General features: G+C 39.8%; 1 protein-coding gene and 2 long non-coding RNA genes across 3 annotated transcripts; 2 read left to right on the top strand and 1 right to left on the bottom strand.

The window, feature by feature from the left end:
- Window positions 1–1,276: 1,276 nt before the first annotated feature.
- LOC103719662 (BTB/POZ domain-containing protein At1g63850-like) lies at window positions 1,277–3,878 on the bottom strand. The gene is made up of 2 exons (XM_008809007.4): window positions 2,684–3,878; window positions 1,277–2,576 (listed from the first exon to the last, which is right to left on the bottom strand). Exons 1-2 carry the CDS (start codon window positions 3,593–3,595, stop codon window positions 1,596–1,598), a joined length of 1,893 nt encoding a protein of 630 aa, XP_008807229.2. The 5' UTR covers window positions 3,596–3,878; the 3' UTR covers window positions 1,277–1,595.
- A 6,020-nt stretch (window positions 3,879–9,898) lies between these two features.
- On the top strand, window positions 9,899–10,877 carry LOC120110841. Its single transcript, XR_005511964.1, has 3 exons — window positions 9,899–10,019; window positions 10,534–10,637; window positions 10,751–10,877. It is a non-coding gene; the product is annotated as an uncharacterized LOC120110841 (long non-coding RNA).
- Window positions 10,878–11,347: 470 nt separating this feature from the next.
- Window positions 11,348–12,802, top strand: LOC103719663. The gene is made up of 2 exons (XR_606023.4): window positions 11,348–12,339; window positions 12,451–12,802. It is a non-coding gene; the product is annotated as an uncharacterized LOC103719663 (long non-coding RNA).
- Window positions 12,803–23,999: the final 11,197 nt, after the last annotated feature.

Raw genomic sequence — 23,999 nt, 5'->3', positions numbered from 1 at the left:
TGTGCAGAGTGCAGACAGCTAGAAACACCATCATTGTGGAAACAAGGTTAACTCCCCACGTTTTCAGACACCTGGGAAGCCCTGTAAACTTCGCGCAATCTTTTTTCCCCTGCACAAGCGACTGACACCTTGCACTCCGTGGGCCTTCCAAAGTTGGTCAAATGTTATCACCACCGTTGGAGTGCCATCCAAAGTGGGTCCGACATTTTTAATTAAATAGTACTTTTGCCAACCTGATGTAACATTGATGAAAAATACGAGCTGCATTAACTTGACAGCCCATGGATCCAAGCCATGTCGGTGTTTCACAAGCATCATGCCACTCGGCAATTGAACGAAAGAAACCGACGACAGAGGCTCCAACCAAATTCATTATGAGCCATGTGGAAGAACCAAAAGGTGGCATAGCGAAGAGTAATGGTTCACCAGCTGGATTTTTAAAGTGGACCCACGGGCAGCACAATTTGAAGACGATTTATATTGAATATAAAGAGCTATTTTGAAGAATGTTCTATTGTTTTATGCATCAATAGATTACTAAAGCCAAAAACTAAAGACTTCCAGACTAAGCATGTGTTCAGAAAGACTAACAAAGCCTGTCACTCCAGAGGCACTAAGTGGGTTGAGAAAGAAAAATTGTCTAAAACATTCCGAAACTTGTTGTTTGCCAATTTTATTGGATATATCCGTACTAAAATTATATGAATCATTTTTTCTAACAAAAAAAAAAAAAATACACATGGACACTTATTTCTTTCTCTATATAATTAAAAATATTTTTGTTTATTTATCTTATTTAGATACATATTCCAAACCTTATGTAGTGGAGAGCGAATCTGAATCAAAAGACAATTACATTAGCAGTGCGCATGCAACCAGCAATTATAACAGGGACAGTCAATTAGTTCACCACGAGTCCGTCCAACTGGAAAGCCATCCCCTGCACATGGCTCGACAGCCAAAAAATGATCTCTAGGAAAAAAAAAAGGACGGGGAAGAAATAATGGAACCGCCCTCACTGCATCGCATTAAGAAATCTAGAAAAGCATTCGAGCGTACAAGCAAGCATTAATCTTAATTTACTTAACAAGGAGATCTAGCAATCCACATGTGAACAGTTTGGATTAAATATTCCCCGGCTTTAGTGGGTATAATAGAAGGAATCCTTATTCTTATCTAGATTTGAACACCTAATGTCAACAAACTACAATTCTAAGTCCTTTTAATAATAACTTACCATTCTGGTCATATTAATTCTAATGCTATAAAGCACCAGTTGAAAGCAGAAAAGTTTGTTAAGCATTATTCACCAGAATTAAGGGGCCGATCCAAAGTAAGACCCCCTTCTCTACGTCCATTCTAAACCAGACCCAGTTGAGCAACCTTAACACACTCTTCTTCCCTAGTGCCTGCCAAATCAAGCTAAGCACCCTCCACTACACAGAAGCTGGATTAGGAACGAGGAAAAGGACGGACAACTCAAGTATCTCAACATACAAATCCAAACACAAATAGGATCAAAAGAGAGTTTAAAAAAAGAAAATAATTAAGAACAGATGAGACTAAAACCAAACCAGATGGCAATGAGGTGCTGGTCAGGAAGAATTCTCACAGACGGCAGCCATCCTGAGCTGCGGCGGCCGCTCAGGCTCGCTATTCCGCCGCCAGAACGCCCTCCTCCACCACACCTCGAAGCCCCTCTGGATGTTTGGGCAATCGTCGCCGGAATTCAGGAACCGATCAAACCACGCCAGCAAGATCTCCTGCTGCATTGCCAACGGCAGCGTCAGAATTGTGTTAGCGAGCCCGTCTTCGATAAGATGGCGGTCGAGCCCCTTGCAAGCCCTCCTCATCCACCCGAAGTCCTCGTAAAAAGGCTCAAGCCAAGTCCTTAAGAGCAAGCTTCTCGCCTCCTTGGAGACTAAAATCTGGCCCTTGCCCACCCCGACGAAGAGCCGGGCCGTGACCCGGCTTACCTCGTAGCGGTGGATAGCCGGGACTCTGGAATGCGCCTCCGACAGCTCCAGCTGCGCCGCCCAGGTCCAGAGGAACTCGTCGGCCATCTGGCGGTCGATGAGGATGTCGAGGACCCAGTGGAGGTTGTCGGCCTGCCGGGCGATCTGGGCGGCCTCCGACAGATCGGCGCCGGCGGCGCGGAGGAAGTGGTGGCGGAGAAGGCGGAGGCAGCCGTCGCAGGCGAAGTAGAGCGATTCCTTGCTGAGGTCCCCGCCGGCGGCGCCGCCACCGCCCCGGCCGTAGGAGGCGCTGTTTTCCCGGAGCATTTTTGACACGAGACCCTTCATCTCCCGCCGGGCCTTCTCGTCCTTGCCTTCTAAAACCACCTGGAGGAGCCGGACAAGTATCTCCTCGCCGCCATTGCCGTTGGCTTCGTCCGCCGAGGGAGCGGCTACTTCGAGGGAGACCCTTTTGAGCACCTCTCCTGCACCCAAGCTCTCCAGGTGGAGCTGGGAGAGGAGGGAGGCCACCTTTTCCTCCTCGTCCTCGGCCCAGGGGGCGGCCTCCAGGTACTCCAGGCAAGACAAAACCCCCGCATCGAACACGATTGCCGCCGAGACCTGCTCACAAGAGAAGAAAACGGCGACATTTTTATGATAAGAGAGAGCCATTGCCCGGTTTCTCGGAAGGGGGCAAGATACTAGAACTAGATGGTGAAAGGTGGGACCTTTAGGATGCCGAGGACCTTGGAGACGTCCTCCTTCATGAGGCGACGGCGGATGTCCTTGCAATACATGAGGCGGAGAGTCTCGATGTAGACCTCGACGTCGTCGCAGTCGGAGATCTCGACGAGGTGGGGGAGGGAGCGCTGCTGACGGGACCAGCGGTCGGAGAGCTTGGCGGCGAAGAAGCGGCTGTGGGCAACCAGGATATGGCGGTGGACGTTGAGGGAGACGCTGAGGCCGTCCCTGGAAGTGAGGGTCAGCCGGACGTCGCTGGAGTCCGGGTCGTTGAACTGGTTCCCGGGGCTACAGCTGCCCAGAATACCCGCGACCCGCTCCTGAAGCAGAAGCTGCCGGTCCTGGACAGGGACGGCGCGGCCGGCCGGCGATTGGGGCGGCGGGAGTGCGGGGCGGGCATGGTAGTCGTGCTCGTTGGCCATCATGTCGAAGAGGGTGGGGCTGGAGCGGGTTTTGTCAAGGGGCGGGGGGGACATGGGGTTGAGGAGCCCCGCATTGAGGGCGGAGTTGAACTTGCTGTAGCTCGAGGGGTACGGAGGGTAAACCGGGGCAGCGGCAGGGGAGGCGTCCATGGCGGCGCCTGGCGAGGCCCAACTTGGGGAGGCCTGGGCCGGCGACAAGGAGTGGGATGGCTCCACGGCGAGCGCGGGTTCCGGCTCCGGCGGGGGCGGAGGAGGAGGGCGGCGGGGGTGGGGCGGCGAGGCGGAGGAGGGAGGGGGCTGGTGGTGGTGGGGCTTGGACGAGACGGCGCAGCACCAGGCGCTACCGTCGGAGGAGACGACGTGGGGAGAGAGGGAGGGGGCGGAGGAAACGGAGATGGTGGTCTCGCGGCGCTTACGACGCTTGGATCTGTGGGAGTGGGGCTGGGTCTGGGTTTTGAGGTGGACGGACGCTGCCATCCAAGCGGGGCGCGGGAGGACCTTGATAACACCCACCGCCGCGGTTGTCGTCTTTTGATGAGAGCGCAGGGAAAATGGGGGCCACGTCTCGGGGAACCGCAGGAATAAAAATTAAAATTTAGACTAATCCATAAACTTACTCTTGCATTCTGAGGACTGGAGTATGGCGATTGTTTCGATGAGGAAGATCGCTGAAACTGGACAGAGAGAGAGGGGGGTAGGGAGATTAAAGTAATGAATGCAAGGTTATAATGGCATGAGGGGCTTGATCACAGACAGACGCGTACTCGTTCCATCCCATAATGCTCTGTACTCTTCTGAATTTTGTCAGATTGCCAGAATGCCGGTGGAGTTCCACCGAGAGCATGACCTGGGACCCAACACGATCAAAACGGACCGTAGGAGAACTTGGTTAGGAAAGGGGCGCCATAGCGCCTTGACCGCTATAGATACTTGTATCTATATCTATACCTATACCTAAAATAGAAGACGTTTGGGGGGGGAGGATGAATCCCATCTCTCTCTCTCTCACTCACTCTCAGCTTTCACCCTCTCGTGGGCAGCAAGAAAAAGAGTTCCAAGAGGCAAAAGCACCCACTTTTAGAAGATATGATGGATGCTAGGGGGTGCCATACCGTTTAGATTAAACATGTCCTTCGAAAGATTGTGTTGTCTAATTTGTTGCTCATTGTTTTAAAAAATTATTTTGAGTCTATTAAATTTTTGTTTCTTGTGTTTTGTATAACTTTTTTTTAAGACCGTATAATTGGCTATGCTCATATGAGGACAGTGTAAGCGTCGATGAAAATAAAAAAAAATCAAGTTACTGAGGAGTGTGGGGCCGCTGGCCCCTTGGCATTATAACCTTTGGAAACAGCGAGAAAACGGAACATTAATGGCATATTACGCCAAGATCAGGTCCTTTCATCGTACAATGTAGCAATGCCATTTGACAAAGAAGCCAAGAAAATGACGTTGCAGATTTAGAGATTAGATTCAACGCATGTTTAGCGCTCTCCTTGTTAAGGAACATCGTACATCAGCCATGTGAATGTGGTTTTGTTTGCAAGTTAATATTTCAAAGTTTTTGACGATATTTAAATTAAATAAATTTTCGCGTTTGCATTTTTGCTATACTTGGCAAAATTTTATTTGCCATCATTTGGACATGTAAAATTTTAAATTTATATTATCAAAATATAGCATTGAGTCAAGAGGAACATTTACGTATGCTTTTGCACTATCTAAGAAAAGGATATAATTTTTTTAAGTTTACAATAAAAATGTACAATCTCACCAATAGAATTCATTGTCAACGTTAATCTAGATAATTATTCAAGATATCAAAATTCTACAAATAACCAGATAAATTATTAAGTTGATTCTCTCCAAAAAAGTATCTCCCCTGGTTATCCTGCATAATTTTTATTTTTAATGAGATTTTTCTGTCTGGTTTTGCTAGGCAATCTAAGCCCAAATCATTTCTCGATGATGCATAGCTTTCATTTCAAAGAGAACTTTATGAATACCTACTATCGTTCAACAAACTCAGTTGTTTTTAAGGATCCAGTTAAAAACACTATTGCTTGAATAACGACTATTACTTTTGTTATATAATGTTCATTGTGGCTAAACAATTGGTTCTTGAATACTTATTATATATGTATAAAACAATGAGGAGTATCATTGCTCATGTGCTGGCATTTCTTGGCGTGATCTTTCAACTTGGATCAAACACAGAATTACCTAGTTCTAATCGAGAATAATCAAATTCATATCTAGGATAGGATAATGCGGGTATTCATTAAATGAATCTAGTTTAGACAGTTTGACTTGATCAACTCGATCAGCTTGATCGAGATAGACTTACTTAATCCCCAACCCCTGCAAAAAAAAAAGAAAAAAAATCCTGCAGGGAGAAAACATTTATCTACAAGGGTAACCACTTGTTTATAACTTGCATACAATGAGAAGGGCCCCCAACTCGAGTCGCCCTCAATGCTTTTGGCCCCCTGATAGCGTCCCCGTTGCCCTGCTGTTCATTGCTTAGGAAAATGGTACTGGTGCCGAGCAGCAGGCCCACGCAAGGATAAGCGTGCAGGCGCCACCTTTTCCGCTTTTGCTTTGGTTCTTTGCCTCCGCTTGGAAACGATCCCGGGAAAAGTCCGAACCTTAAAAAAATTTGCCATTGTTTGGTGGGACGATGATGCCGAGCTGGCCGGGAATGCCATGCTTTCTCGCAATTGAAAGGGCCTGGTAATCGTTGGCAATGGAGAGAAGCTTATTCATGGTGAAGCTGTGGGGCTGGGGGAGTCCGGTCCATCAAAGCCACAGGGTTGCAGACCCGGCCGTGCAGGCGATCCGCTGTTAGGCTGGACGAGACTTTACACAAAATAATAATAATAATAATAATTGCCTGGATATTCTCCAAAATACCGAATTTTGCATGAATACTTTTTTAAATTAATATCTACATGTATATTCTAATAAAATACTTCTTTTGTCATTCTATCTTTTTTTTTATTTTTATTTTTGCGTTTGTACCCATGCTATTTAACGACATTAAAAAATTAACGGTTTCAAATTAAAATGACTAAAATATCCTTAATAAATAGACATGCAAATAGATCATGATCTCAGGAGAAGAAAACAAAGATAATAGCGTAATTTTAAAATTTTATTTTATTTTTAATTAATATAAATATGATTTTTTTAATATGATTAGAACAACTGTTATATTACGAATATTTATACAATAACAGAGTTTAATGAGGGTATACATGCAAATATCAATTTTAAATGAATATTCATACAAAATTTGATATTTAGAAAAATATTTATGCAAAAAATTAGAAAATAAAATGCTACCATGGGTTGCCATTAGCTGGGCAGATATTAAAATTCTTCTGTCTTGAAAAGAAGTTTCAATCTGTTGATGGTCCTCGTATCTCAAGGCATGGTGATCATTTCTAAGAACGGAGGGTTTGAGAAGTTAATTCTGGAAAAATGGCTTGGTGGATGCAGCAATCTTGTAAAAAACAAAAAAAAGTTTCAAGAATTATGCTATGCCCGACTAATGTGGTGGAATGGTGCGATTTGTGGCTACTCATGGAATGTCACGTTAGTACCATGTCAGGATCTAGGGTTGCATTGCATTTGCTAGAGGGTTTTATAATTAGTGTTTAACTTTTTCATTGAACTTTTCTCTAATACACAACACTAGGCAATATGTCACATTCCGACCCAACCGCACGAGTCTTAACACATTCCATATATAGAATTAGTTCATAGAATATGCAAGACCTGCCTGGTTTTTTTTTAATTTATAAACAAATATGCATCAAAGCAGATAGGAGTAGAAGATAAAGCATCTAGAAAATTCCATCATTATTGATTTCATAAATGAATCTAAGTTTAATTAGAAAGAGTCATTCCTTCCAAATTATACAACATTTTTTCAATCTAGATTTGCCCGAATGAGGGGAAACAAGCTAAATGTAGCCCACAATCCTGTCGGAGCTACTTCTCGGCATCTGGTAAAAAGATGAGAACAAAGAGTGAGCTAACAAGCCCGCATTTATATACATACATATATTCATGCGTACATATCAAGAGAGAGAGCTGCAGTTGGCTGCACTTGAGTGGATCTCCATTTAGATTCGGTCAAGTTTAGATCAAGCAATGGGGTTCTCATATTAATGATCCGAGTCGTTGGAAATGATCTACTATGTTCAAACTACTTATATGCCAAAAATTATTTGATTTGAAGATCTCTAACCTATGCATCAAATAGTTAAAATAATATGTAACCAATTTAAAGATAGTGGATTACATTCAACAACTCAGATTATGGATATAGAACCTCCATCATCCAATCAAAATCTAATTGGATTTAAGTAGAGATCGACTCAAGTGTAGCCAAGTCTAGCTATATATGTATGTATGTATGTATGTATGTATGTATGTATGTATGTATGTATGTATATAATATTCATATAAGTACTATATATGAAAATAAATAATAGTTGACACTAATTTGGTAAATCATGTAAGAAATCCCATGTAGATATCTAAAAAATGCCTTTCAAAATACTAGTATAAAAACTAGTTTCAAACATATCTCATGGAGGAAAGCCCTTTTATAAAATTTTCATAGCACCATGAGCCGACATATGGGAATAGCCATCACAGGCTTATGTGTGGAATTTTGCAGTCTCGAACTGGGTCATGATTTTGATTAATCTAAAGCTGGAAGTTAACTAATGAAAAACTTGAAAATTAAGTTAATGAGAAATGGATGACATGGCATAAAAATTTGTTACTGAACAATTAGTTACATTTGAATATATATATATATATATATATATATATATATATATATATATATATATGTTTCTTTGAAAAGATGATAAAGAAAATTTATGTGCATGTTACTTATGAGTTTTCTAAGTATTAATACGATATTTATTTATCTAGTATTATTAATTGATTATTTTTTATTACTTATGGTGTAGCGGTTTGGAACTTTTACTGGATTGGAAAAGCTCGTACTCTTTTTATTTCTTTTTAGAGTCACTGGAGGAATAATTTCGAATAGGAGGGAGGTGGAGTTTGTACGGCTAGTCATTAGTTAGTTAGTTATTTCTCTTATTTTGCTAATCTGATGGGCTTCAAAAAATCTATAATTAATGGAATGATTTAATTATAATTGTTGGTATTGTGTGAATTTTATTTATTTCAGGCCTAACATATTCTCGAGGGCTCTGCCTTAGGAAATGTGTGATGGTGTCGCATTCCGAACCAGGGTGTCGGGTTCGGAGTGCGATAGGAGGGAGGAAAACAAAATATATAGAAAAGACAAAGAAGAAGTAAAAACCAGGGAGCGTGGAATGAATAGAAGATTCAAACGAGCTATACCAATAACAGATGCTGTACCAGCCTGTTTTCATTATACTGCCAAGGCCTATATGAGCGTGGAACTGCCAAGGTCTAATGTATCTGATACCATATTTCTACGAGATGACCTTTCCATTCTGGTCCCCTGGAAACATGAGGAAGGGGTTTTTCAATTTCCCGTTGCCTTAACATGGGTAAGCTGCAGCTTCGAATCTGTGAAGTGGGTAAGCTTCAGTTACTTCCAACAGCTAGATCTACTATTTATCAGATAAGCAGTGCCTGATGTAGTCCGAAGAGGTCAGAAGCAAAATTAGAACGCCACAGATTTAATTGGTTATTGTCTCAAAGATCATTTTGCTGTTGTCCTGTCACGGTGTACCTGATCTGGCACAACTACGGAATGCTATTTCATCCTGGTCAGGTCTGGCCATCACATTTGGAGTTTTGCTCTTGTTATCTCATATGCTATTTCGTATCTTAATAAGAAAGTATATATCCTTCAAGGTCTGATCACAGAACTTCCAAATGAAGGAGTGCAGCAACTTGAATATAGCCTAATTTACTTGATTATTTTACAATAGACTGGTATGGTAAATAAGAATTTACCGAAATGAAAAGAAATACTGGTTGCAAACTGCATCATGCATGGCCAATAAGAAAAGTACTGGTTACACTCAAAGAGCATGCCATGACGCTATATCATGAATTGCTAAACTCTATATATTTTGGAAAATAAGAAATATTCTGTGACCTCTTCGAATATTGATCTTGAAATTTGTGGGCATCTACATTAGTTGACAACCTCATCCTATTCCAAGATAAAATCAAGTGAAGTTGAAGATTTTAATAATCTATACCGTTCCAATTCAGCATGAACTCATATGGCGAGACAGAGAAACTTGCTTTAGAATTTACCTCTTCAAGAAACACTAACCATAAGAGACATTGACCAAAGTCAATTAAGTGCTCCACTTCCGCCAGAGCCGCCGCCAGAGCCTCCACTGCTCCAGCCCTAGCCCTAGCCGTGCGCGATTTGCAAAGGGCCAGTCCGCCAGAGCTCGTCGACCATCGTCTTCTTCATCTAGGGTCCGGTGGAGGCGTGGAGGCTCGTCGTCGTCGTCTAGGGTCCGGTGGAGGCGTCGTCGTCGGCTCGTCGAGCGCAGAGGCAAGACGAGAGCGGGGGAGGCTCGTCGTCGTCGGCTCCGGCGTGTGCTCTTCTCTCCCGCCAACGCCTCATACTCATACACCCCCTTTCCCCCCACCCCCACTCTCTCCGGCGTGTCCTCTTCTCTCCGCTTCACACCCTCGACGCACAGCAGGACCAGAAACTCATGTTCGGCCTCCTCTTCTCCCTCCGCTCCTTCACAACCAAGGGTCCAAGTCCCCCCCCCCCCCCCCCCCCCCCCCCCCCCCCCCCGCGGTTGCTCCCGTCAAGATCTTGTTTACGGACTCGGGAGGAAACGAGAAAAGGATCCAAAAATTCTAAAGATTTGGGAAGCTTCACAAGATTTGCCTGCCTGTTGTTGAGGTATTGTCTCCTCTTTCTATTTTTGAAAAAAAAAATCGCATAAATAAGCCGTGATTTGATCTTTATTTTCTAATCGTTGCGATTTTCCTATCCTTTTTGGAGATGTGGTCTTCCCCCTCCGTTTTTCTCCTCTCCTATTCAATTAAGTTGTCCGTGCCCTATTTTCCTTTTTCATTGTTCGGGGAAAACCAAGATTTGTTCTTCGTGTCGTTTTCTTTTTATTTGTTCTTCTTTTATGTTATTTGTAAATTTATTCCGCACTGTTTGTATCTTCTAACATTAGGTCTCAAGTTTTTTTTTTTAAATTTTTTGGGTTATCTTATGCTATTCAGCGATTTTCATTTATGTTCGAGCATTGACATTGGCTACTTTTTAATTCCACTTAGGATGCTTATCTTTAGCTTATTCAGATATTTTTGGGAAATTTTTTAGGCTTTCCTTTTCTTAATGTGTCGGGGTTTGAATCTGTACATATCTTTGTGTGATATTGTTATTTGATGTACTATGTGCATAGAAAAGATGAAAGAAAAGATCTATATGAACACGTTTAAGCTGATATTCAAAGCTTTCTGTTAAAATTGCGGGATTTTATTCTCCCTCTTCCACTCCCCCTTCCAGGTGGGTGTTTGTAATTCATACTTTTAGGTATTTGCATATATTCACATGGTTTTTTTCTGGATTCTTGTTAGGTAGAGACTGGTAAGTAAAGCTGTTTTCTGGATTCTTGTTAGGTAGATAGATTTTAAAGCCATGGTGAAAGAAACCGAGTATTATGATACTTTGGGTGTGAATGTTGATGCATCTGCTGCTGAGATAAAGAAGGCCTACTACATCAAGGTAACAAAACATTCCAAACGGGCCGGCCCAGGTTAGGGCCCAACTGGGCCGGCCCAAATGGGCTCGGGCCGGGCTCGGGCCGGGCTCGGGCCTTGTTCCTTAAAAATTTTTCGGCCCCGGCCCGGCCCGAAGCCCGGAAAAAAAAATTCGGGCCGGGCTCGGGTAGGGGTTTGGCCCGACCCGGCCCGGCCCACTTCCAGCCCTAGCTGCACAGTTTAGACAAGCCATTTGGGCTTTTTTTGGGATCGTCTTGACTCGCCCCACGGTCCTTTTCGGCTGAGCTGAGCTGTTCCAATGCCCGAGCGTGCGAGTGACCATTCGCTAGTTGTTTACTTCACGATCCGAGTTTGGTTTGTTCAACGCTGAATTGTAGGCCCGTAAGGCCCAACCAAGACCTTCATGGGCTATAACGGTTCCAAGAGTTGCAGCGATACCATTGGGTGGGCGTGCTCTATATATAATATAAAAATGGCCATTCCCTTTTCGAAAACTGCCTCTCCAATCTTCTCCAACTTTCTTCTCGAGAGAGGACTCTGCTAGACGCTCTTTCTCTCCTTTTTCTTCTCCTTCTTTGTATAATAAGGCGATGATGGGTGACTCGGAATCGTTCTTCTTCTTCTCCTCTTGTTTGCGTTCCGTATTCTCCAGCGGTTGGCGAGGCAGCTCTGGAAGGCCTGCTGTTCCGCAGATTCCGAACTCGGATCATGATTCTTTTTCAATTATCACGGAAGCGTTGTTCTCCTTCTCCTCTTCTTGGGAGTTCTCTAGTGCAGCCATCGTTAGATGGAGAGACCGCCGGAGGAGAAGAGAACTCGGATCTTTCGTTCCAATCGATTCAAGAACTCTACTAAGCCCTTGTGCCCTAATCCGTGAATCTTTTTCCATTATGACGGAGCCCTTCTTTCTTTTCTACTTTATTCTCTCTTGCTCTCCTCTTTCTTCTTCTTCCTCTTCTCCTTCTTCTTCGTTTTCCAAATTGGGATAGCGGGTATCGCTTTTTAGGGTTATTTATAGAAGTTTTGATGATTCTTGGACCGGGGTTTTGCTGCATTGCCAAGCGGGAAATGGGGGAAATGGCTGTTTCCATGGGCGACACGATCGTGGATGGTCTTCTCCTGTTCTACAGGCAACTCGTTTGCAGGTGTTGCAGAGAGTCACGGACGAACAACTCAATGCTTGCTGGATTAAACGGCGAATCTGAGTCTTTTGGATTTTGTTTTCTAAGCTTTCTTTCATTTCTTTACTATAACTAATTTCTACTTATGAGTTGTTTGCTGGAGGTTGATGAAAGTTTGGCGCGGTAGGGATTGAATCAATATCAGCTACGATTTCGAGAATCCCATTTCTCGAATATTTTGTTTTGGTTTCGAGAAATTTGGGATTATCTGTTTGGGATTTAGCGTTTGTGAGGTCCAGGGGTTTTGAGTCTACTCCCTTCCAAGGAAACTATTTCAGTTACTTCCTTCACCAACAACATTCAAGGGTAAGTTTTTTGCCCTTTTTGTTTCATTCCGTTCTTTATTCGTTTCCTTTTTCCCTTTAAGCGACATTATGACAAATGAGATCTTGAAAATTCTCTAATGCTATCCTCCAGACCTTGAAGGAGAATTTTTCTGTTTGCATGCAAAGCTACATTACCAACTGGAGCTGGCTCTACACCACCGCAGGAGCCGCATAGAGATTTCTCTAGAGCTGATAAGTTTACCCGCTTCCCTGAAATCATCTGACACTTCTTATTTTTAAAATTCTCGAGATCTCAGTCAGATAAGAAGACTTATGCTTGTAACTTGCGAAATTTAACTTTAAAGCATTTTAATATTTTACTTTGTGTTTTTTGTCCTGTATAACAATCCTATGATTTTTTTTGCATTCTTTGCTGCTGAATGTAAAGTCATCCTGGTCTTATATTACTTTGTGGAAGTGAACTTCTTTTTTTGTCTTTATTATTTTACTATTCTCTGTCTCCCTATTTATTTGCTGCCTGCATGTTTGTCCGTGCAAAACTTTTTTTAGATACATGAGCTTTCATGCAACAATGAAGTATGATGAAAGATATCTTATATTTGAACATGTACATACATTTGCATATGAATTCATGCATGTCTTCTCCGTGTTTGGTTGTGTATGAAATCAAACTGGTTTTGACTAGATTAACCTAGAAAGGAGAAAAATATGTGATCATAATCAACCATTAAGATACAATGACAAATGTTCCCCTTGGTAAGACTAAATGCTGAATGATTTTAATAAAGCCAGCCTTTGTATCCATATGAAAGGTTGTTGGCTATGGTTAAATTACAGAAGATATTCCATAATTATTTTTAATGGTGTATGCCAGATTGGTAACCTGCATTGTACTACATTTGTTAAATTGACGTGATATTCATGTTGCATCAAGAGAAAGACTGTGATATTTAATGCAAAATTAAGGTCCTAGGCGGAGGTTGCAGCATCTTATCCAACGATAACATATGTTTTAAGCCAAAGAAATTACAATTTGAGCTAATGTTTTAGCGATCTAAAAGGCTGCTAGACTTCATTATTACTAAATTTGAGCAGTAAAATAAATCACCTTTCAGCCAAACAAGTAATCCGAGAATAGTGGGAACTTGACGGCATCATCAACTGCCGGATATCCTGCTCTGGCATCCAAAGATCCCTTAAAGGTACTTGTTCCTTCCATTCTTTGTGTGCCCGCAAAAATAGAACCATTCTGTCGAACATGTTTACTTTTTATATTTGAGTGCTATAAGGCTATAGGCAGTATAAACATATTGCTCACACCAACATTTCTTGTTGTTTTTGACATTCATTTGGTTGTTTATGAAAGTAATTTGCTTTAGAGAGGATCCACCTGGTAAAAGAATTCTGGTTTAAAGAGATCATGTAGATGGTTTTGTCAATAAATGTATCCTTTAAGAGGAACAAATGATGATGAAGGGTTTACAAAGTTGGCCTCAAATAGTTGAGGATGATGCTTGTTGGCAATGGATATGGAAGTTCGAGAGAATCTAAAATGGTTTTATGTATAATTACCATGTGGGCATGAACAGTCTTGCACTACATCTTTTAAATTAGTAAAATACTCAAGATGAGTACCGAAAAGAAAAGGCTTGTGTTGTTTGTTCCTAACCTGAAGATACTCATTTTTTTCTTAGAATGCTGTCCAAGAATTAAGATATTTCCTTGTAGATTATCTTATGTTTGTTGGTCATTATCTTTTGATTCTATTATGTATGTAGGCATGGCAGGTAAATAAAATTCACCAACACAGAGCTCTCCTCCAGGTCACTAATATCTAACATCCCGGTGACTTTACCAACTCAACCAGTTGACACCCTTCTTTTCTTTTCTCTATCTTGGTTTTGTTCTTCTTTCATTTTTCCCTAATTGCAAAAGTGGCATTGCTTTTAGGATGATATAAAGAAGCTGTGATGGTTCATGGATGAGGATTTGCTACTTTATGAATTGGAAATAAAATATTTTTAACCACAATGCCGTCTTGGATGGCCTTCTGTTATTTTCCAAGCAACTGTTTGCAGTCATTTTTGATTTAGTTGGATAGAGTTACTGACTAACAGCACGGTGCTGGATTAAATGGTAAATCTGAGCCTCCTCTTCCTCATCCCTTTCTTTGCTATTCTAATTTGTGATTTTCTCAAGATTTTGTTTTTTAAGCTCTCTTTAATTTCTTTACTATATATATATATATATATATATATATATATATATATTTGACAAGTTGTTTCTGTGGCTTCTCAAAAAATTCATAGGATTTGGAGGCTGATGAAAGATTAGAGCAGGGATGCAACAATAGCAGCTAGGGTTTTGAGCAAACAAATCCTTGAATATTTTATTTTGGATTATGTAGGACTTGTAATTGTTTGCATTCAGGGGTTTATTACAATACATTCAGGGGGTTGAAGTCTACTCCTTTTTTTTCAGTTCAGTTTCAGTTAGTTTTTTCACCAATAACAAGGGTTCTGTTCTTCTTTGTATTCCTTTTCTCCATTACTCTATTAACTTTTACTTTTTAAGTTATATTACGATAAATGGCAACTAGAAAAATGTCCATTTGCATCCTCAATGCGTGGAAGGACAATTCTACATTGCTGTGCAAACCTGATGTATACCAGCTAGGTCCCATAAGCTGGTTTTTCTAGCACTTCTCTTCTAACATGCCTTTCTATAGGTGGGATATTATGAGCAATTTTTAAATTCATATTTTATTATCGTTATTACTTTTAGCTTACTTTATGTAGAAGCAGCAGGAACCTGCCTGGATGTTTGTCTGTACCTGATAGTAAGGTTGCCCACTTTGACTCTCCCTCAATGGCGCTAATCTCATTTATATAACCTTTCGATTATTTATGCTGCTACTTTATCTGCTTTTGTTTTTCCAGTCTTCATGGTTATCCTTCTGTAGGTAGTGACAATCTGCTTTTCTTAGGCTTTTATGCATCAAGCACCCCGATCAATTCCCTGTTACTATCAGATGGTTTATCGAGGACTACTATATAAATTTCTACAGCCAGATCAATTCCCTGTTACTATCAGATGGTTTATCAAGGTCTACTCTATAAATTTCTACACAATCTGTTTGCATTTGATATGCACTCGGTTCTCTATAACCATCTCCTCTTTAACATATTTGTATTGCTTGTCTCTAGGAAATTTTCATTTGACTATCTATATGTCACATATTCTTCATGGCTATTTCAGAAAAAGGGTGAACATTTTTATTCTTCTAAAATTGAGAACTTATACTTATCCTTTTATTGCCTACGAACGTTTGTTGGTTATTTGAGAGAAAAAGAGAATAAAAAATGTAAGAAAATTATTCTTTGCAACTTGGATGATCTGTTCTTCTCTAGACAGCTGCAGCAAATTAGAGACCACACATGATCTCTGGCAGATGGGCCAAATAAGCCTTACCTCCTACTTATTGACTCCAAATGCCTTTTCTTTTCCTACTTCGTTATGGTTTACCTTGTTTTTTAGTTATAGATATTACATTTTATTCTTTTGTCAACAGCTAGGAATTTGTCAAGGCCATTTCCTCCAGCTTGTTTTACTCATTACTACATATGGTGTCTTTTTGCTAGTGCATTTCCTTATTTTTCCTTTTTTCGTTCTAATCTGGAAGTGGCAATTTTTGCTCGGCAGTGGTCTGCTTGTTGATTCTATGATGGTCTGTGGTTCTCAATCAACTTCTCTTATCATTATTTTCCTCTGATTGCTGAGGGAATAATGAAATACTTCGAGACTATTTGTCCATGGATTCATTATTTGCATGGAGTACTTCTCTCTTAAGCCAAAACATTCATGATTTTTTTAATTCATCCAGAATATATACCTATTGCTGTTTCCTTTAATATACTTAAAACATTACGATTTTCATTATGCAAATCTTTGCTTTAGTATGTACCGTATATCTACATGTATGCATTGTAAATGTAAATGAGCAAAAATTGCATACATGTGTAGACATATATACACATAAAAAAATTATACGTGCGATGTCCATAAACAATCATACATAAAATTGTTTGATATCAATTTGATAACTGTACTTATTGTTTTATTTTATGACATTTTGTTTCTTAATCATCTACCGTAGAGTGACTATGGAGGGATATATTTACCAAGAAGAGTGTATCTCTAGTGAGGAAGTGAGAGACACATAGCCTTATGCAAATTATTGCCTGTCTGCATAAACATATAGATGCATGCATGCAAGCAATTTTATACATATCCATCATACATGCATGGACACATATTATATACAGAACTTTTTTATCCTAATTTCTTTGTTAAAAAATCATATTAACTTTATATGCATCTTTATTCAAATTTTTGTTCTGACTTTTTTTGTGGTTGACTATGTTTCTAAATAGTTCTCTGATCTTAGTTATACAAGAGTTTATTTTAATGTAGGCTGGATAACTCATGGATCTACCTAGTTGGTAATGATTTCTTTATTCTGGCTAGAAATATTGAAGCAAATCTCGGATGATCTGCTGCTTCGCAGGTAAACAGTTGAAGTTTCTGCCATTTGTTTAAGTTCTTTCTTCTTCTTCCTCTTCGTCTACCTCTTCTTCTTCCTCCGCCTCCTCTTCCTCTTCCTTGTCTTCTGCGTCCTCCTCTTCTTCTTCTGCTGCTTCTTATTCTTCCGCTTCTCCTCCTCCTCGTCCTCTTCTTCTTCCTTGTCTTCGTCCTCTTCCTCTTCTTCCTCTTCATTTTCTTCCTCTTCCTCCTCTTCTTCTTCTTCTTCTTCTTCATCTTCTCCTCTTGTTCTTCTTCTACCTCTTATTCGTCTTCCTCCTCCTCCTCCCCCTCCTTCTTCTTCTACCTCTTATTCTCCTCCTCCTCCTCCTTCTTCTACCTCTTCTTCCTCTACCAATTCTTCTTCTCCTCCTCCTCCTGCTTCTTCTCCTTCTTCTTCTTCGCCTTTTTATTCTCCTCGTTCTTTTTCTCCTTCTTCGTCTCCTTTTTATTCTTCTCGTTCTTTTTCTCCTTCTTCATCTCCTTTTTATTCTCCTCCTTCTTTTTCTCCTCCTCCTCCTATTTCTTCTGCTTCTTCTTCCGCTTCTCCTTCTTGTCCTTCTTGTTCTTGTTCTTCTTCTCCTCCTTCTTCTTCATGTCTCTCCCCCTCCTCCTCCTCCTCCTCCTCCTTATTCTTGTTCTTCTTCATCTCCTCCTCCTCCTCCTCCTCCTCCTTCTTCCCCATCTCCTTCTTCTCCTTCTCCGTTCTTCCCCTTCTCCTTTTTCTTCTTCTTCTCCTTCTCCTCCTTTTTCTTCTTCTGCTCCTTCAACTTCTCCTTTTCCCCCTACTGAAGTGAGTTATATAGTCTTGCACATATTCTAGCCACCTTGCATGATTATATATATAAAGGAATGCATAGTACATGCAATTTTTCTATACATTATCCAACATAACTGCATTAGAGTAGATGTACGTACCAAGTTGTTTATATTGATCTTTCTAAAAATTTCGAAGTCAAATAAAATCTGAATCATCTTTTTCAAAATTTTTATGTTCTCATTTTGTATGATTGAATTTATTTTTCTGAATTATTCTCTAATTTCAGTTATGTATAACTTAACTGCTATGTGCCAAATGATTATCTATGTTGTCTGCATGTGCCAAATGACTACCACTTGTTGCCATTGTTAGGTGGCAATGTTGGAAGGTGATGGGTCTGCTTTTGGGATTAGTCCAGACCTCAAAACCCTATTTCACTGTTGTTTCCCTTTTCCTTGTGCTTTACAAATACCCAATACTAATATTATCAACTAAAACTAAGGTACCTTTAAAGTCTGGTTGGTCTTCCTTACTACATGAGGCTTTCTAAGAGTGTGGATGGTTGCCTTTTTAATGGTTATCTTAGTATGGAAAGATATAAGCATATATTAATAATTTTATATTTTTCTTTAATTCTTTATCCAAGTTCTTTCTCAAATTTTGGTGAGTTTTTCATATTTCTTTCTAAAAATTCTGATCTTTGGCCCAAGCCAAATTGTTGTTGATTTCTGACTTGTGACTATGGTTGGACATGGGAGGCCCCACAGTCGAACCCACATGCTGGACTCTAGGGCTTTCTCATTATATAAAGAGTAGATAGAAGAGTAGATGGGCTTTTTCATAGTGGCGAAGGCGGAAGGTGGTATGTATTTCTTTCTTTCTTTTCTTTTTCTAATCATAGAACAGATATTATTTGCTCAAAAAGGGTGAAGACAGGTGGTTCGTCATGTTTTTTTGATGCTAAATCGATCTCTATTATCATTTTCTTTCCGGTTGCTGAGGTAATATGAGATATTGTGAGAGCAATTTGCCCATAACTTAAGCAAAATAATTCATGTTCTTTGATTCATTCAAATTATATACTCTTAGTTGTTTCTTTGCATATGCTTTAAAGATTTGGACTTTTGATCTGAAAATGATTGTTTTAGTACATATGCATGTATGTATATACATGCACTGTACACAAAAATGAGGAAAAAATGCATATAATGCATATTATGCATATATTCGATGAAATTGTATGGGGAGTCCATACATTGTTTTGCCTCGGTTGCTGAGGTAATAATGAGATATTGTGAGAGCAATTTGCCCATAACTTAAGCAAAATAATTCATGTTCTTTGATTCATTCAAATTATATACTCTTAGTACAATTCTTTGCATATGCTTTAAAGATTTGGACTTTTGATCTGAAAATGATTGTTTTAGTACATATGCATGTATGTATATACATGCACTGTACACAAAAATGAGGAAAAATTGCATATAATGCATATTATGCATATATTCGATGAAATTGTATGGGGAGTCCATACGTTGTTTTGCCTCTCTTTCTCCATCAGGGTAGATTTACTTAAAGACGAGAGTATCAATTGTAGAGTGACTAGTGAGGGATTCCTCCTCTTTCTTACAACATCATCTGAAATAGGCAAATCTTAGCCGCCACCTCCATCTATATCCTATTGCTGCTCGTATTCTGTTCCTTATTCTTCTTCTCCTTCCTTTTCCTATGGATTCAAGTATGTATGTGAATATGTGATGATGGTAACCCACCGTACTGGGATTTCAGTTAGTGCCTTTGCAAAACAGAAATTTCAGTCCATTTGCTGCCATTTTTAGGTGGCCGGAGGTGATAAAGTCTGCTAGATACAAGGAGGTGATAAAGAAGAGTATCAATTGTAGATTGACTAGTGAGGGATTCCTCCTCTTTCTTACAACAACATCTGAAAATAGGCAAATCATAGCCGCCACCTCCATCTATATCCTATTGCTGCTCATATTCTGTTCTTATTTTTCTTCTCCTTCCTTTTCCTATGGATTCAAGTATGTATGTAAATATGTGATGATGGTAACCCACCGTAATGGGATTTCAGTTAGTGCCTTTGCAAAGCAGAAATTTCAGTCCAATTGCTGCCATTTTAAGGTGGCAGGAGGTGATAAAGTCTGCTAGATACAAGGATTAAATCCAATCAGCAAACCCTCTTTCTCAGCTCTTTCCCATCTCCACGTGCACCAGACACTTGGGTTATGAGTGGGAGGGTAATTTTCATTTTAAAAAAATGCTGTTGCTTATGGGAGTGTGAATGCTTATCTTTTATGTTTTCACGCAAAAGTTCGTAAATTTTTTGCTGCAATTTCTCAGCTTTTACGCTTCTCGACCAATTATTTTGCTAGTAGAATTTATTGCACATGGGGCTTCGGTTATAGATTGTCCAATCTTCCTCCTTTCCCCTAGAAAATCATCATCATCATTAAATCAGCCCCTTTTTCATTTATACTAGTTTTATTGTCCCTTTTTCTTTCATTTCTCCTTTTGTTTTCCTCTTGTAGAGCATTGCTGGTACACTCTATTTGTTGCACTCTCAAAAGCATCAAAGAAATAAGATTGCTGAGGAGGATGTGGATAAAGCCTGGAAACCTAGGGTTTGAAATGGATAAGAGTTACAATTTGAGAAGATTTAGACTAATTTAGATGGTGTGACTGTTTGAAAAAAGGGGGCTTCAAATAATGAGGGTCTAGATCATTTGCCCAGTCCTTAAAATAATATTCTCCATAAACCCCTTTTTTTCATCAGGTTTGACTGGAGCCTTTTTTCCTTCTCAGCAAAATTACATTCTACTAGCTTTCTTTTGGTTAGACAGCTTATGACCTTATTTGCTCCAAGGGGTTCTTCCTACTGCTAAAGTTACTTTTGACCTGTCTTGCTGCTGTCTTTTATTATAATTTCTTAATAATGCATAGTATGTTGACAACTATTATATTGTGTAGTAACTGTTTAGTTTGAGTTATTTCTTATATTAAGAAAGTTCTAATATGTGAAAATGTTTTCACGTAATTTAAAAAATGTTAGCTTCTTATGTAGTAATGTCTAAACTGGATTCATACATTTCTCCCAAAAAATTATATAATAAGAGATCTGCAGTGGATTGATGTTCTTGATAAATTCTAACTTCCAGGTGTCACTTACCTCCGTCTCTTTCAAGCTAAGTTGATCAGTGTTTTTTCCCCCATCTTTGGATACTCTCTGAATTTCTTATGCATTTCATGTTAATCACGAAAACATTTACTTGTGAAACATGATGGGCTTGTGTTACTTGTAATGGCAGAATGATAAGCCTCCTCCATACCAATGCTTGAATGAATGTACGTATAAAACAACCGCGCATCTAGGAGTAAAAACTGAAAAATCTATCTTCAAATACGGTAATTCCACATTAGATTTTTGTTGGTTCACTGGGACTCAATGATGTCTCTCCGAAAACGTATTCATGCTTCTTATCTTTAAGGAATTGGCATGATGCATTTTCCAATGAATTTATTTTTATGACATCAGCGTATTGTCCCTCTTGACTATATTGTTTGATGATTCGCTCAGTCGCTGCACCAAAGAACCATGAATTTAATATGACATCAGCATATTGTCCCTCTTGACTATTTTGCTTGATGTTTTACTTTCAGCTGCTGCCGCAAAATTAAATTACGATATAGCATTTCCAGGGATAGCGGCTGATGTAGCTTCACACAAAAGGCCTTTTAATAGCGGCTGAAAAATATTGGTCGCTGAAAGCAACGGCCGATACATCGGAATCAAAATTGTAACTAATTTACACATCTCTTGACCGAAAATATAAGGTTAGATTATAATTAATGATCTCGTTCGTGAGCTTGTCATTATATGATAATCCATTAAACTTGTCATCAGTTATTTTATTATAAGTCGTGATTGACCTAAATAGAATGTTAATGAAATTGCTAATTCTTAATTAATTATGTTTAAAACTTAAGTAAATAGCATACTGTTAATATCTTCATATTATAAGATATCTGTTCTGTACTCAAAACAGATTCATAAAGGGAAGCGGTAAAAGATGAGTTCCAAAAAGGCCAAAATTAATTGAGTTAAAATTACATTAGATTTTTGTTGGTTCACTGGGACTCGATGTCTCAGCTTCTTGACGGTATGCAGCAAAGAAGAAAAGACTAAAGTTCTCAATCTCGAGATACCGCAACTTTATCACGAAAATGTTTTTAAGCTTCTTAAGGAATTGGCATGATGCTTTTTACCATAAATTTAATTTACGACATCATCGTATCGTCCATGTTGACTATATTGCTTGATGTTTCTCTTTTAGTCACTACAGCAAAGTTGCCTTTCGGCTGCCATTTTTAGTGGCAGCCGCAAAAATTTAATCACTATATAACATTTTAAGAAGTAGTCAGGAGGGCTGCCGTACAAAAGGCTTTTTTTTTTTTTTTTGGGTTCTACGGTAGCTCATGTTAGCCTAGCCTGAGTTCTACTTCCAGTATCAAGAGAAATAAAAGTACATAAAAAAAAAGAAGGAATAGATCCTATCCATAAAAATAGTGAGCAGCAAAGGAGACAATCCAGTCTGCTACCGTGTTCGCCTTTCAAAACACATGGGCGACCAAAAACGAGCTATAGCTAGCCATCAGGCTCTGGATGTTCCTAAATAGGGGGTGGTCATCGCCTTATCGTCCGACGTCACGAATTCACTCAGTCATCGTAATCGAGTCTTCCTTTAGGATGTAGTCTGCTCTCTAGGAACCTTCTCGCATAGGTGACTCCCTCCTATGCTGTCCTGAGCTCTACTCCAATAGCAGTCATATCATAGGTGCACCTCTCATCTGCCACAATCAACCAAAGTTGTGATTCCGGATCACAAACCCTGTCCATCCTCTTTCTTCTCTCGTTAATGCGCTACTGTCAAAGTTCACTTTGAGGTGGCTAAGAAGTGGGAGCTTCCAAAAAACAAGGGTAACTCGGAGCACTGTAGTAGTGAAATGGGAGCCCTAGAGGTCCCTAGCCCACTCCGGTGACTCTGCCTGGATAGCAACGATGATCTTCGTCGCCTGACGGATGGCTCTATCCGCTACAACCTTTGGGAATGCTCTTCTACTATCAAAGATGCGGACATTTCTATCCAGCTAGATATGATACAAAAGGTCTTTTAGTAGTGGTCGAAAAATATTGGTTCCTAAATGAAGATTTTTAGTGGCAGCTGATGTATCTTGAAACCGATCTTAGCTAATTAGACAAACCAACTAATGAAATTTTGCCACCTATCTACAGATTGACTATTCAAAGTTTATCATATGGTTGATCTAGGAGGTGTGCGAAAGAATCTATCGATTTTCAAACTCTTCCCCTAGCCAACAGCAACTGAATTGTTTTCAAACAAAAGCAATACACAAATAATCTGTATGGCCAAGAAACATAGGCATGATTCATAAGAGAAATATGTTGTTGTTACTTTAATGGCCAATGTACATGCATGAACTATTTTATGATGGGTTTTGGCCCTTGTCTATATATTTGTTTTTAGGGGCTTTATAGGTAAGTTTTTTTTTTTTGACTTTGTTACTCTTTGTTACTCTAAAGCCTTCTATTTTCTAAGAGTCGTGCTTCACTTAGGTATCAATGGGTTTTTTGCCCCACAAACTCCAATAGTTCGACATTTTTATCTTTGTCGTTCTATATTAAATCTTGTTTTATATTAAATCTAGCATTGGAGCACTAGTTAGAGCTGTATCTTTGTCGTCCAACGCCAAGTTGAAGATGCGCAGCGTCAAAACCATCGCTATCCAAACGTAGCGGCCACTGAATTATTATTGGGGAGGTGTGCAGTAGTGACTCCTATCCGATCTTTTCAATTTAGATGGGGGCCAAGTCGAGTGCTTCAGTGACTTGGTCAACTTAGCGACCAAGGTTGAAAATGACATCCATAAATGGTTCCATATTCACCAAAAGCCCATTTTTTTTGCGGTGAGCGTTTGAAATATTTATATAGACGTCCGTTTTTGTAGCCACGGGGTGTTCTAGATTTTCCTAGCTAGTGTCTTTTAAGCCTGCTCGTTACCGTTCATGGTGGGCACGTGGCTCAATGAGTTTCGACTTGGTGGTTGCCTTTTGGCAGGAAGCTAAAGTTTGCTTCTAGTAATGGCTTGCTGGATTCCCTAATAGAAATGGAATAATTCAGTAGAGTCTTATCTTTCCCAATATTATCTTCTTTCCATCTCCAACACAGAGTAAACTGGATGCCAATAATTAACATAGTTTCAAAAAAAAAAAAAAAGAGCGAAAGTTATGTTATGGGCCC

The sequence above is a fragment of the Phoenix dactylifera genome, chromosome 5 (genome assembly GCF_009389715.1).
Source record: "Phoenix dactylifera cultivar Barhee BC4 chromosome 5, palm_55x_up_171113_PBpolish2nd_filt_p, whole genome shotgun sequence".
Taxonomy (NCBI): Eukaryota; Viridiplantae; Streptophyta; class Magnoliopsida; order Arecales; family Arecaceae; genus Phoenix; species Phoenix dactylifera.
The sequence above is the reverse complement of the archived record's forward strand: the minus strand, read 5'-3'. Positions and strand labels throughout refer to the sequence as shown.